This window comes from Bombus vosnesenskii, unplaced genomic scaffold (genome assembly GCF_011952255.1).
Source record: "Bombus vosnesenskii isolate JDL3184/JDL3185 unplaced genomic scaffold, Bvos_JDL3184-5_v1.1 scf7180000013316, whole genome shotgun sequence".
NCBI classification, from domain to species: Eukaryota; Metazoa; Arthropoda; class Insecta; order Hymenoptera; family Apidae; genus Bombus; species Bombus vosnesenskii.
Genome location: NW_022882962.1, coordinates 3,188,916 through 3,205,056, shown reverse-complemented (window position 1 = coordinate 3,205,056; position 16,141 = coordinate 3,188,916). Strand labels below are relative to the sequence as shown.

The 16,141-nt window shown below is 43.4% G+C and overlaps 1 protein-coding gene across 3 annotated transcripts in view; it reads right to left on the bottom strand.

Annotated features, from left to right (window-relative positions):
* Positions 1-16,141, bottom strand: part of LOC117235502 — an 83,259-nt gene that overhangs the window by 11,067 nt on the left and 56,051 nt on the right. For all 3 annotated transcript variants that reach the window (XM_033497596.1, XM_033497597.1, XM_033497598.1), the window contains one exon: positions 3,840-3,970. In XM_033497596.1, the coding sequence (XP_033353487.1) occupies positions 3,840-3,970 (131 nt within the window). The remainder of the gene's footprint in view (positions 1-3,839; positions 3,971-16,141) is intronic.

Sequence of the window (16,141 nt, the reverse complement as noted above, 5' to 3'; positions counted from 1 at the left end):
TCACCGAATCGCCAATTCGTTTGTGTTCGCACGACAGACAGTGTAGGTGTTCAGAAGGAAGGTGGTCCAGAGGCTCGTAAAACTGCGGTTCGCGCGACTATTCGCCGAGAAACGCGCAAGTTATCCCCCTGTCCGCCCCTTCGACCGGATTATTATCAGGCATTTACACGTTTATGCTCTTTGCCGTGCCACGCAGATGGCCGCGACGCGTATACCCGCTAACGGTAACGTGCCTGATTTTCCGGTGCAATAAAGTCCCTTTGGTAGACGAGGCGCATAGTCTAGCAATTAACGCTCGTAAGTCGAGCCGCGCGATCTGTTTGATTTAAACGCCTGCCATGCGATCCTGCGTGTAATTCCAGGGCTAACTGAAAAACCAAGTCCAACTCTACCACCGAGCATTTATTACGTCATATTCAATGGCCGACCGTGTCGTCGTCCTCTTCTCTATGCGAGTTCTGCTTTTCAAAGGACGGCTGGTATAATGAAAGACACGTCGCTGTTGGGTGTTGCGCGTGTTCGCTCTGATGCGCTATCAATAAAGGTGGTTTCTGTTTGGACTCGAGGATAGATCGTATATGGCTTCTTTTATTTTGAATAGTTTCATGGCGTAATAAATCGATGGTACGTTGCTCGTTGATGTACGAGCATTCGAGGTTTTTGTTAATCCACTGGGAAGCGGCGTCAGTGCGTACCGTGTGGAGGATCTCGCGTTATTGTTATCTCTGTTATCGTTCCACCGATTCTGATAATTAACAATTCTAATTGTAATACACCGTTTGCAAATGAAGAAATATTTTGTTCACTGTCGAAGCGTTGGACGATTCTTTCATCGTCACAGACTATCCTCGAACATGATAATTAACTTTCTCTCGCCTATTATATTAACTTCGATACTAACAAAATCACAAAATTTAACCTCTGCTTGTAATATGTTACGCGTAACACTTGTAACAAGTTGCTTATTAACTTTTGGAAAAAATACCTTCGACTATGCTTCGAATCGTTAGTATTCCATCTACTGTATATGTGTTCATGTATATAGACTCAAACGGAAACGAGTCTACACAAATGAAGAAGCGGAAATCGTGTTGGAATCCTCGCAGCGCTACAAAGAAGCCACCCCGGCGCGCCGAAAAATTCTCTTCCAAATAAAGAGTCGCTCGCCATTACGTGCATAGAGTAGCATAGTTTTTCGACGTCGTCCTTCACTTCAGGGCTTCTGGAAGACAGGGCGTTTTGCGATCAAGAAAACGTGGAAGAAGAGGAACGTTCGACATAAACGGCGAATGCCTCGCGCTCGTTACACGCGGCTCCTCTAAAAATATCTCCGCGAAACAGCCTTCCCGTTTCTGACCGCGTCTGATTTTCTTCATCAGCCGATCTCCTTCCTCTTCATCTTCCTTTAAGCGTCGTTCGCTTAGCAGAGACGCGATTTTTTTCAAAGAAAACTGTGTCAAAGCTGGTGAATTGCATCACTCTACACTTTGAAATCTTAGGATTCCGAAGTCATGGATTTTTAATTCTCGAACGTGCTAAAATTTAGTTTCAAAACCGTCGAATTGCGAAGCTCTCTATTACGAAATTTTAGAATTCTAAAATTACGGATTCAAAGCTTCCGAATTCCAAGAAAATAGAGTCTCGACGCCGACGAGTTTCAAGGCATCGTATCTCAAAATTTTAAAACTCCAAAGTCGGAGAGTCGAAGTTCTCGACTCGTAAACTCCAACATCTCGAAATTTTAAACTTCTAAAAAATCGAAGACTTGAAGCTGCCGAATTCCAAAATCTGGAGCTTCGAAACTGTCGAATTCTACAGCTCAGTATCTCGAAATTCTAGGATTCTAATATTATAGTCGTAGAATTCGCAGCCTCCGAGTTCAAAGAGTGAAAGCTCGAAGTTCTCGAATTTTGAAAGTCCATTGTTTCGGAACTTGAGAATCTTAAAATTACGCGTTCTTCTAAAAATAGCGTCGCGAAACAGCCTGCGAGTTTCTAGCCGGCCGCGATTTTCTTTACGAACTGATCTTCTTCCTTTTCATAGCCTTCTTTTACCGTTCGCGTTCTTCAAGCGGGGGCTGTTTGCTTCACGGAGGCGCGATCGCTTCCGAGAAAACCGGCGGATTTCTCGCGCACGAAATACGACTAGATGCACGGAGGTTTATGTAGATGCTTTGTCGGTACGATTCAGCTTCTTGGAACTACGCAAACTGTTACGGCGGCAGAATTGATCGGCGATCGACTGATTGTTTCGTGAAGGCTGGTTTTAGGGGTGCGTTGATTGTAGCGCGGAGTAGAGTCTGCTTCAAGAGTGAAGTTTTTAGGGAACGAAGGGTAATTGTAAGGTTTAAGTCGTATGAGTTTCTTGAGGCGAGAACCGTGGCTAAGATATGGTTATGGTGGTAGCGAGACTTTTGTGGCCAGAAAAAGTGACTTTTTCTTAGAGCGCTCGTCGTGCATCTTAATTTATGTTTTGGATCGTGTTCTTAAAGTTTAAATTTTCTAACTCTCATGATCTCGCGTTAAAACAACCGACGTTACGAAAGGTTAATCTTCGATCTTGCAATCAGAAGCTATAAGTTTCAACTATCAAATTCGGAATTCTAACAAACGATTTAATATATGTTTATTTCACCATAGAGAAGTTAAGGATGGAAAGTACGTTATAGATCGATCAATATGCCGCATGAAAGAACAAACCGCGAAAGAGACCACGTAATATTTTACCTACGAGCATAAAAAGAGATCGGAGGATGGACTTTTTACGAGGGCCAGATCGCAAAACCGAAACCACCAGGGTTACTTAGGCAAAAAACGAGTCGGAGAAGGCAGGGTGAAGCACTTTTCCCATGAAAATGATGGGAATACGAAGGGACCACGGAACGAGCGCAGAGCGTTTAACCAAAATTACGTTTTATATGCACAAGCGGATCATTGCTCGCGAGACGGTCCATGCGTAACGGCCGCAACGCAACGGTGCATTTCCTTTTACTACTGCGGCCAGACAGCGAGCACCGTAAAACCAGAGAGGCTTTAACAACTGCAACTGCAGAAATCCTGGCGTTGCGTGGTGAACTTCCAGGGACAATACATCCCTGGATGCATCGTTCGACTTGCAAGAGCAGAACTGATTGTGGGAACGAACGCGAGGATTCTTCGTCCTTCCTTGTAATTTGAAGTTTTAATAATTAAGAAAGACCGGTTTACCATTTATTTCTGTTGTGCTGCGTTTATAAGTACTATTACAACAAAAGCGGTAGTGAAGAAGTTGCAATAAAATTGAAAATTGGAAGATCGAAATAGCAAACTGTAAGTTCGATATCTTTCGACTTATAATTTCAGATTTCCGCTACCAAATAAAACAAATACTTGATTTTACGGATTCAAAAGCGTGCCGAAGCAAAAGACTGAAACTTACGACTGTAAAAAGGAAGGTTGCCGAATCGAATTACTATTCCACACGTACGCGTATCAATTACGCAAGATGACCAATCGTGTGTAAAATAATTAAAATCTGGCTCTCGTTAAAAGATTGAATTCGATCCACGTTTCGAGCCATATAAAAGCCAATTATCGGCGTTCTCGTTTCATTCGACTGATTCCCGTGCATCGTTGCAAAAATGGCACGAAAAAAAGCCACATAGGAAGGGTAATACCATTTGAAGCGAGTACACGCCCCGCAGCTACTTAATTACTTGGCAAAACGGGATCAGAGAGTCGTGATTTCATGGAACAAAGGGTACATTGTCTTTACCAGCCGTGCACGGAATTAAGGCGTCTAAGATGCACGTGTTCCACGAATAGATCTTTAGCATTGCGATTAGAGATCGTGCGGTTTACCTTGTACGAGCTTCTGTCCTCCTCGTCCGAGGATGGGGCAGCGGGATCTCCTCCCGGTGTCGCTACGGCTTCCGTTTCCGCCGGCTGGTAGTCGACCTCACTGCTCCAAGAGTGTCGCCTCTTCAGGTCCCCTGTAATCATAGCGAGACTGTGTTAATTTTAGCTTGTGAATCTTCTCATCTTCGATCGTAAGACTATTGTCTATTTATACGTAAGACCATTTCTGTACTATAATCAGACGCGCAGTATCTTAATTTCAGCTTGGAATTTTTTTGCTTTCGTAGAAAAGATATTAAGAGACGTAATTGGTCTCAAATTATTGGAAAGTCTAACTGCCTCCTCGTTGCAGCAACTCTCTCGATTCTAGAATTTTCAGATATATTTACAAATCTGCTACATCGCTCTATAGAGAGCAACAGCTTTGAAATTCTAGATCTTCGAATTGGAGAGTTGCGAATCCCTAAATTTCACGGCTTCAACGCTCTGAATCTTCGCGAGTTTCGAAAATACGAATCTCAGGATTCCTAAACCTTCGGACAAAGCCACGTAGCAGCATTTAAAACCATATAGCGCCGCTGTAAGATCTTCGGTAGCGTCGACGGTAATGAATTGAAACGTTGAAACGCGAGATGGTGAAAATGTTGAGCAGAGAGAAATCAAAGGGGGTAACACGGATAGTCGGCACGTGCCTCGAGGTCCGCCGGTAATTAATACGGTCCGACTCAATCGGGTAGCCGCTTAATTAGAATTGTCACTATCATTCATCTCGACGGCGGCTGTTTAACGTCAACTTGCCAATCGAAGCGTAGCTGACAAAACTGGCCGCTACCACTTTTTGCCCACGGCTGTTCGACGTGCCGTATAATCCAACAACCGTATTCCCGATCGATACTCCTCTCCTCTTACGGGCTTTGGATTTACCATTTAATAGCGGCGAGTATCATCTCTGGAATCTTGCTCGAGCCGGCAGTTATTAATTTCCTAGATCGTCTCCTGAAATTAACGACATACATACAGTACAGAAATCGCATTACGCGGTCACGACCAGTTACGACGACGATCTTGAAACAGTTTTAACGAAGCCATCGATCCACGAGACGGTCGCAAACGGCTGGACCTGACCAGCTAGAAAATCGCTCAGCGTGTCGTGGCTCCGCTAACCGGCACCGTTTCTTCCATACCACGGATATGTAGAACGATTTCTATTTAAACTGTTATTTCCATATCTGTTTCAGCAGTTTTTCGTCGTTTACTTCCTTTAACTTTGAGCAAAGTTCGACGAATCCGATATCGAACATAGGAATTTCTTTTTCGTTAGAATGGACGATTCGATGGGAACTACGCTCGATTCTTCGTAATTGGAATTCCGTTTACTTGTCAGATGGAATGGAAAAATTATCTAAAAATGTCGAAACACAAAGCATTGGAGTTTTAAAGCTTCGAAATGAAAATATTCGAAGAGAAAAAAAGGATATGATTAGAAAGAGTGAAATCGCTGTGCGACGTCCGAGCATATCCCGTAATTGCCGGAGGTATAAGATGTACCGACGTTGCTGGATGTTATCCGTACGTTTTGTTATTTCTCGTAATTGAAACAATTTGTTAGAGCCAAAGTATAGGTTATTCGATTTAGCCTGTAAATGGATTTTAAGACGTTGCTTGGACCATGGCCATAAAAAAGCTGATGTAGCGTACGGTGTAATTGAATACGTCTCATTAAATATGTGCCATCACTTTTTCTCCTTTTAAACTATAATCTTTATACTTAGTGTTAGCTATTTTCTAGACCTTATAATAATGAAAGCACTATATTTCAAAGGAATTCCATAAGATAATCGAATATTACGTTATTATCTAAACCCGAGGACTTTGCGAAACTTTGGATGTACACAGAATTTCTAAAATTTGCTTATTACCGTGTTCCATTTTACGTATATACAGCACTATATTTTAACAAAATATTAATTAATCGAATTCTAAAGTTTGGTCCTAGTTTCAATCTATCGATCGACAAACTTCCATTTCAAGTTCAAGAAACACGATCGATCCTATCACGTAAAATATTTCACATCGCATAAATTTCAAATTGTCTCGAATGCTTCGGTAACTCTTTTACCATATCAAACAATTTTCTTCCGATTTACTCTCAAAGGTACTCGATCCCGAAGGAACGAAAATATGTCGGCGCAAACAAACGTGAAAAATAAAGATCGCCTCGAATTCGCCTGACGATAAATCAGCCTAAATCAACGACTGTCCCAATTAGAGGAATCCTAAATCGATTCTATGAAATCATCGAGTCGCTTTCGCGGATTTTCATCGATGCTCGCGGAACATTTAAGGCCGGCAAGCGTACGTACTCACGCACGCGCGTACACTTTTACAAAGGTGGAACCGGGGATAACGATCGACGATAAGCTCGCAGGTTAAACACTGTATTCGAGACGTGACTTATGGGATTCGATCGGGCCGAGGAGGCGCGTATTCTACCTACAAATTTACTCGTTTACTCGCTTCGTGGAATGCCACGGGCTCCCACGGGACCGGGCCGGTGAACGCATCGGAAAGAGGAGATGCGCTGCACGCGGCAGGGCTCGCGCGATCACGAGCACAGGAAATTTATCGGTTCGACGGTCAAAGTGTGAATTACGTCGATTCCAGCGTGAGCCGCAATAAAATATTTCCCAAAGCTTCATCGCATTGTGCCGCCGCTTCGTACCCGGTTATTTGCATCGGCCGTATATCTCACGCGTTTCGCGCGCATTTTGAACCCGCGCAGGCGCATCGCCATTTATTAATGATCGTCCGCCGACCGACCACTTTTACAAATCGCTGTATCCCGTTTTCGTGACGTATGGAAAGATTACTTCGTGAGAAATCGGTTTGCCTGAGAAGGGTGAAGCATTTGGTAGAAGAGTGACGCGAGATTAAGGAAAGTTCCTAAGTATTTAAATATTTGCGAAAAAAAAAAAAGAAAAAAATGGGAGAACCCGACGAAATAAAATTAACTGACTTAAGAATTATTATCCTACTCGAAGTACCACAATTTTGGAATTCATTTTTCCAGATATCTAGGAAATTACGATTTTTCAGACGTATCGCTCCTCCAGCAAACCAACGATATCCCTTTTGGTATCTCGTTACGTAGTTAGAAATATGAAATGTTTGTTTGTAACGGTTACGTTGGCGCATAAGCCTGAAGATTATATTAATATTTAATAGTAAGAAGAAAAAAACAGCTGTTCGTCGATACGTAACAATTAACACTTTCGTGACGATAGGTGAACATAGGGCGATCTCAGGAAGCGTATGATCGGGCCGCAAAAAACATGCACACACGTCCTCTGTAATTTACGACCACGTGTATTATTATTCATACATATTACGCAGTATGTAACCAGGTAGAAGTAACAGCATTCGCAGTTTTTTCAAGTGGACAAAAACAACTTTCCTCTGGCGAATAATCGTAATTCGACGAGCGCATGGAATGGTTGTAGATTAAAATGAATAAACTAATCTCCTGACATAGCACTCACGAGAAAAGAAGATTAGAAATATTATTCTAACTTCAAGCTTCCATTTCCTAAAAAAAGGAAAACGAAGTAAGATAGAAACGAACAAATATAAGGAAATGAAAAAAGAGAAGAGGAATGTATATACAAAGAAACGCAATCCTAACTTATAGATGATAAATGACAAATTATCAACGTCAATGAAATTTACGATTCAAGGTAAAAATTGAAAAATTATAAAATAGAAGCCTATAACCCACAACTTGTCACTTGTTGCGGCACTAATATTAGTAGTTAATAAATTACCGTACAAGAAAGCTCAGATTTTCTATCTCTATTCTTTATTTCCTCGAAACGAGGCAGAATTTTCTCAACGCGCATAATATAACCACGAAACAGTGAGGAACGCCTCCGCGTTTCGCGCTGCTATAAAACATAATGGACGTCAATTTGACAGGGGCTGCGAGAGAAAAAGAGAGAGAAAGGACGTTACGAGCGCGAACTGCGCAAACTTCCTGTCGTTTCGCGGGGTGGCGGAACACGAGCACGCACACGCTCAACGGTGATCGTGGCCGTGAATTTACAAGCACGTGTAGACTGGCGCGCGTGCACGTGGCTTCCGGGCCCACGGACGCGCGTAATTTCTCCTTCTTCACCTCGTCGCGTCCGCGCTCCGCCACGATCTATGATCATTGCGCTTTGTACACTTCGCTCGCATTCCACGAAGAAGCAGCGCGAAGCCGCAGAAACCGGAAAAGTAAAGCAACATGCGATGCAATTAGCTCCAGCGGCGAACGGCTCGAAGAAATTCAAGCTACGACTCTCGAGGACGGGAAGAAATTTAGATACATCAGGCTAATCGTTGGATACCGAGTTAGTGAGCTTAGATTCTGTTAGCGGACAGTTACGTTGCATTCCGATCCGACGAACGTTCGAACGAATCTGGCTATGAATGTAACTATCTACGTTATTTCCATTCGGCTCAGTTTTGGTATTATTTGAACAAAATTTTTTTCTTTTATCTTTTGTTCAATAATTCCTGTAGCAAATATTAAAACGAACTTTGGCCATGGACTGGTGTAACAACACGTAAAGTGGAGAATATTTTTGTCATTGTAAAGGAGCAGTTAAGATCGAAATTGAATTAAAGACGAAGGTAATCTTTTTCGTAAATACAATTTCTGTATCGCGAGTGCAATTCGATGTTGTAAGTCGAAGTCTTAAGATGTATTCTACTATATAAAAACCAATGATTCAATTTAAATGTTCATTTGTATCAAAACACGGAATCGTAAAAATAGAAACTTTCTATTCCTATTTCCATATAAATGAATTTTAAAATCTGCATGAATAAACTTCTATTCCAACTTATATCGATGATTTGGAAGGGAGGATGATGGCCGGTATTTCCGGAATTTGCATGCGCCTACGAGGAATCCTAATGGAAAAGAAACGGTTCGATGCCTCCGGGGACGATGGACAGAGCCTGCGTAGGCACAGAAGATGGAAAATCGCTTCTTGTCGATGATCTCACTGCGAGGAATCCGATCGGATTAACTCGGCAAAGCGAAATCAGCTAAACGCGACTGTCACATATCGTCTGCTACGATTTCTTACACCGTAGCTGATAGACGATGTCTCAATCGACATGTCACACGAAAAGAACGTTACCTGTTTCTAGTTCTTTCGGTGGATGATCGACGGCGATCCGTCCACGACGATCTCGCGGAAACTCATTAACATTTAACCGGTAATCAGAGCGGTTGATTAACGAGGCCGATGGGCAAGGCGGCTCGATAACAGCACACGGAATCGTACGATCTTATCATTGGCGATCTCACGGTCTAACGTCGTTAACAGTCGCCGGGGATCCATGAATGCGGATCGTCACGATCCACTGACGGTGATCCATGCCGTTCTGTTCGTGTCATCGTTTCTTGCCCAGGCTACGTCTAGCTAAGCATCCGGCTCCTTTACATTTCCATTTTATTTATATGGTTATCGAGCGTAACTAGCGTGGCGGTACCAGCGTTCATCGATGATTTTCTCTATTAAACTCGTTAGTCCAGTGTACGGTATCCCCTTGTTCTTCCTTCGCGTCCCCTCGCTGCATTCCCTAGGACACGTTCAGTCGGTGTAGCCAACGGCGACCACGTTTCTTCGCTCATCGAACGAGGTGACTGTGTGCGCGTCACCGTGTGACAGTCAATGTCACGGTTTCCCTCCCGATCAAAGTTATTAAAAGCTTGGACTTTCAAGAGCGAAGGACCGTTTCGGTTCTTCCTCCACGCTGTAAGACCACCAAAGAGACCGTGTTATTGTTCATCGAACGTTCATCGTATCGCGCACTCGATCATCCTCGTGGCCCGACAAAACATCCTCCGACACAATACTCTTCATGTTCACTGACACGTGCGAGATCACCGAGCAACGTACGTCCACCGAGTCATTACCAGACGTGGTACGGATATTTTCTCCGTTGTTCTCGTTCGAGAGGCAACATACACTGTCGAAGAACTTCCCCTCCTATTCTATTATATACACGTGTATTACTAGCGATCAGAGGGGGGTGGGTTGGAAATGTAATTTACCGGAGATCTCCGGGCCGATTCGAGGGATCACGATCGTTGGATCCACGAAGAGCGGCGAGTCGGCGAGACACACGGCTAGATTTCGGGTTGCAGGTGCACGCTACAGGTTCACTCACAGGTGCAGCTCTCTGACTAGACTAAAGGCGGGAGCGTGCTCGTTGCCAGCAAGTACTCTAGGAGAACAGAGAAAGAGAGAGAAAGAGGAGGCATACCGGTGCTTCGATTGGTCCATGCTTCCCGCGAAAACGACCCAGCCAATCACCGTGACTGTGCCACGTAATTGCCGGGTATCACGATTCACAAAAACGGGGGAGGGATACCCTTTCGAAATTCCCTCGAGGTAACGTTCCCCTCAGTTTCTTTTTTATTACGCGCACCGGCCGGCTTACTTTGTCCCACGGCCGATTTTTGAAGTCTATATCGATCATCCTGTTGTCCTAGGGAGATTTCGATACCGTACGCCCGGACCCTCTTTGAAACATTCTTTTCTACCTTTCTTCCCTTCGAGTCAAATAATTTTTTATCCTTTACACGCTGGGAATTATAATCACACGGTATTAACCTCTTTTTCGTACTGTACAAACACTGGGCTGAAGCTCGACTTTGAGAAATTGAACGGATCTCCTATTTTCCAAAGAACCAATCTCCACCATCCTTTGCAATTTAATTCTAACTAATAAGAACTCCTTCAACCACTGAGAAATCAATGCCCGCGGGGAACAGATTCAATCTTCAGGAAATCATTAACACTCGGTAGGATTTCTCAGTCAGGCCGATTATTTCGCGATCCCGGCTCAATAAAATCGCTGTACGCTACGTGATCGTTCGTTCGACGAAGGGAAGATAACGAAAACGAAACGAAATACAGCCGAGGAAGGGGTAAAGTTATCTCGACCAGTCACGAAACGTTTAACGAAGCAGATCGAATATCGATTAATTCGTATTGTTGCGAGTATTTGACGGCTACAATGTGCAATGTCAAAGTCAGCGTGTATCGCGATAGAAAGTTAAGAGGATGGTCGATTCTTATCCATATCCAGATAATATTCATCAAATAGAAAGAACAGTCACGGTCGTTCTCACAATTCTCTATGGAATAAAATGTGAAAATATTCCCAGGTACTTATCGATGTGTTGTACTATATCGTGCCACTCTTTATCGAGTTGAATATTTGCCGCTACCTTAAGAAAATAAAAATTCGAAAAACAGGAGCAATCGAAGGTGAAATTTCTTTTCGGTCATTGACAATTCATTCGTTTACGAAGAATTTTTAAATTAACAATTATTCTTTCTGCTTTACCTAAATATTTCACCCTACTGTGATTAAATAATATACGAACGAAGACGAAGCTTAATTCCGTAACGTTTAAATCGTTAAATTAGTATGGAGAAGGGCTGTCGGGTTAGTTGGTGGACAAATTAATTCACGATCGATGTTTTATCGAGTATGGCGATACGAAGCGATTCGAGGTTACCGATTCGAGGCGGCGGCAGCTCTTGTGCAAGTATTTCGGCCGGGTGGGTCCGCCGGATTCCTGGGCTTCTTTCTCGAACAGTCCCTCGAGGGCTTGGTGGTTCCCAGGGAGGTCAGAGGTCGTTGGGCCCTCCTCCGCCTTATTCCTTCTCGCCCCCTACCCGACCGAACGCCCTCGACCCTTCGCCAGCACGCAGCTTATGAACGTCCGCCCAATACGCCCGAGTCTCTTTCACCTCTCTCCCTGTTTCTCTCTCGCTCGAAATGTTATTTATTTGTTCACGCGTTTCACCTTAACGAGATTTTCGGCCCAGTACCATTTGCCAGTAGGGGAAATTAAAAAGCTTCAAGCTTTCATGGTACACCGTGTTGAATGTCAGCTTGTTTTGGCTCGGAGTCGTTTTTTGGCACGTACTGTAATTTGCAGGATTGTTGGTATTCGTGGTTTGAACTGGGGCAGCTCGAGGAGCGAATGCGACGTAGTTGAAGAAATTGCGGAACTTGTAGTTGCAGTTACTCTACGTTCGAAGTTGTCGATCAGAGTTGGAAGGGGCGTGGAATAAAATGCTTGAAACTCTCACGGTGTTACGAGTTGGACGTGGGTCTCTTTTACATACGAGTTGTTTTTTATTATAATCTCAAAGATACGATGAAATTGTAATTGGACGTCGAACTCATTAGAGCTATTCTAGTTTCGACTTTGTTGATCAAAGTTTGAAGGAATATGCGATGTTTCATAAGGACACGAATAATTTTAAAAGGACGTTTTATGCAAACCAGCAACGTAATAAAATCACAATCGCGCGTGTCCACTTATTTTCTCTTCCTGAAATATCAAATAAATTCAATTAATTTTTCAATTTAACCCGTCCATTTCACCCTCCCAGCAAGTCATAGAAACATACCATAACGCCACAAGCTATACAAATAATCATTCGGCGAGAAATTTCTTTTCAATAACTAATCAAGTAAATCGAGTACGACGAAAATGAAAAGCCGAAGTCATCTGGTCGGAAACAGAGTCGGTTAACGATCGCGAGTGGTACTGGAGGTGCGTTCCTCGCGTCCTTTTCTACTTTGCATCATTACGGAAGATTGATGTAGTAACGGTATACGGTTGTTCGTCTCGCGGTTAAAGTGTCTCGTCTTTTTTCGCGGCCGATATTCCTCGAAAGCCTGCCAACCGGCTGGTCGTCGAGCAACACTGAAGAAACGGGGCGCCCTAATGGCCAGCACAGCACTACAAAGAAAAATTTTTCGATAACGCGATGCACTCAGGTTTGGAGAGTCTGGTCCCGAAATTTGTATCGTACCCGAACGAATCCGAACGCCACGCCGCGCGTCCTTTCCATCGTCGATGTACATACGGGGCTTCTTGGGGCCGGCGACAACGCGTAAACCTTCGAACCGAAGGATAAATCCTCCTTACCGCGAAACCTTCCGACCAAACCATCATTTAGGCGGGATCACACGGACCTCTCTTCCGCGTCGTAATTTCTGTACGCGGCGAAGAAACGCGCGTGTAAATGCGCCGTTGGATTCCGGCGTGCCTTACCCGCCGCCCCCGAACGCCAGCAGGCCTTGTTCGCCGAGATTTTTCGGCGGAAACCGCCGCCGGGGAGCACTTTACATTCACCCTTCGCGATGGCGAATTTCGCAGAAGTTAGGATTTCGTCCCTGTTACGTGCGATCCGTGGAATTCGTGGAATCGATCACAACATCTAATTCACTGACCAGGAACTGTATGTAGTCGAATGCTAAGGTCTTTCTCTCGAATGCAATTGTCTTGCATGCAAGTTGATAAAAAGGGAATATTAAACTGCGACTAAATAGGACCATACTGCGTGACAAGTGCGTAGTATTTCGTTGAATCTTCGAAGCTCTGTGATTTATTAATTCTTTGATCTGAATCCGTTCTAACAGCGAGCCGAATACTGTCGTCATTCTGCCAATAAAAAGCTATCAACTTGCAACTTTATACCTTGCGATCGGAGTAACGAATCAATGCCAGAATCAGTTCAATGAACCAACGTCATATCCTCTTACGCGAAATGAACTTTGTTCGTTTGTAAGTCGGCGAGGGACTTTGACCTGCTTCACGAATAAGGGTGGAAGTCGAGCGAGAGAATAGGTTTGACCGCGGAGGATGAGTCAGAACTTTCGATTCTCAAGCGTAGAAGGTAAACACGTGATGCTAGTCCATCGTTGCTATCCTCTTTGTCGTCTTCGTGGTATGTCGACGGCGATATTTTTGTCGGCGTTGGCCAGGATTTAAGGGGCAAGCAGGCGTAGAAAGCGCGCCAGCGTGTAATGGTGATTGAATGCGGCTAATGGTCGTCCCGTACGGGACTCACGGCCTTCCAAGATATACGTTATGACTCGAGCATAACATTTACCGGGTGGTAAACAACCGCCCATAAACTGCAAAGCCCTACAAACGAGCCCTTCTGCGAAAAATGCCGAGACCGAGTAAGATCCTTATGGTTGTTAATCCAATTCTCATCTAGATGCTTTCGAACATCGAACTTCGGTGTCATCTTTTGGTATCGATAAAAATTTCCATATTCGATAGGGGCATTTTTGGCATGGCTTTGTCCTCAACCGTTGCCATGATTTTATCGATTGTGGATGAAATTGTGAGAGAATTTAACTATTGATATCTTTGGAACTGAGAAACTACAAATTTCCCACTTGCCAAAAGTTGGGAATTGTTACGTGTTCTATATCAATTCAGAAAAATGTTACTGTGCTGTATTACGCTATATTGCGCTATCTTTGGTAAAAAGCTTTATAGGAGCAAAGGATGTTAACATCGATACTCGTAGTATTAATCGGCAGGTGATTCGAGACAAGTATAATTGGAAAAGTATAATTGGATCTGAAACGTTTGGTTCGATCGATGATACGTGTGTTTGCTAGCTTGAAGATCGTGCGATGAGAAATCAGCAGTTTAAGGAAAAAACATGCAAGTACAAATATCCGTAACATCTGCAAGTGAACTGCAATTAGATTCGACTCAAAATATCATTACGTTGGAATAATTTAAAGCTTATATAGCTACTTACTGTGCGTACAAAGTATGAATCTCGATCTAGATCTCTAATCAAAATTTATTATGCAATCGAGAATTATGTATCTCCTCCGCTTTATATTCTAATAGAGATTAAAATCGTACACGCTTAAATGATTAATCCTTGCAGTATCGTCCATGTTTCTATCAGAAAAAGAACAGCGAAGAACACTTGAGAACATCATTTTCCCTGCTCTAAATAGTTGGTGTGGTCGGAGCGGAACAAGGAAGACGTCAGAACCCGGCAATTTGCCATCGGTTTTCGCGCACGAACTGATTTGTAAGCGCGACCAAGCGTAGGATACAACGGACTTTCGAGTTGTGAAGCTTGTCGCGTTGCACGGCGACAATCTCCTTCGACGATACCGCCATGACAAATCGTTCTAAGCAGCGTGACGCCATAAATCAAAGCTCGCCACTCGAAACGGTTCTCCACCCCGTGAAGAAAGATCAGGACACGAGGAGGACGAACGAGAGAGAAAGGGAGAAAAGGAAAAACAGAAAGGGCGCAAAGAAGAAGGGACGAGGAAGATAGCGGTGGTGGAGTACAAGTATAGTTGAAGCACGATTAAATTGTAGTCGATAAAGCTCTGGTCAGGCATTAATAATAATTAGACACGGCGTGGCTTCGAAATTAACGATGTAAGTCGGTATGCGTAGATAATAAACTTGCGAATGAATTCTGCTTGACGCCACGGCTAAATAAAGAATAGCGTAACCGCGTGAAAGTTTACGAATTATCATCGTATTAATTGGGGGCTATTGTAAATTCCATTGCAATGGGAAAAAATGGTAATTGAATGTGGCTCGCCCGCGAAAAATAACGTTTTACGAGGCGATTAACCGCTTCGAGGCTGTTCCGACCGCGCTTCACGATTTTCTCCTCCCTGCAATTCTTACGCAATTAGCGAGCCAACGGTGAGAAGATTCAAGACAACTCGTAGTTAGTTAGACATACTAGGTGTATTCCTGTCTTTTAATATTGTTATTTTTCTTCATACGAAGATGTTAACGGAAGATCTTAATATCAACGTCCAATCTCTCCTAATCTTCTGTTTAAGCTAATTTTTTCAACTATCGCAAATTTAAATTCAAATTTACAGTGGAACTTTTAATTTTCAATCATTTGTTCATCAATCAGCTATATCGAATTCTTTGAAAATTATCGAGATCCTACGGTCAAGTAAGTTGTTTGTTTTCGGAGAATCGAACATTAATCGTATGCTCGTGCGATGAAACGTAGAAATTAAGAAAGAGTTGATCGGTTTGGCTTGCGAGGGCTAATTATTAATTCAAACGTAGCTGATATTAGGAAACTAAAACAGAATCATCATCTCCGTTCTGAGTTACGGGCTTCTTTTCCAGGAATTCGATTTAAATGCGGTAACATTACGTGAGGTGATTTATCCAGCATTGAATAGGTAGGAAATGTGGCACGGTAATTTTATTAATGCATTAATCCCGTTTCACCGGCGTTCCTTGAGTTCTTTGTACGGTGGGATCGTGGCGCCCGCGGGCTCTTCGCCGAGGGTGGACTTAATAAACCGAAAGAGGGACCACACGCGTCGTGACGTCACGTGGCACGTCATGGCATGACGATTCGGTTGACGTACATTACGCCCGCCAAGGTAGATTGAAATTTAGCGAATCCACC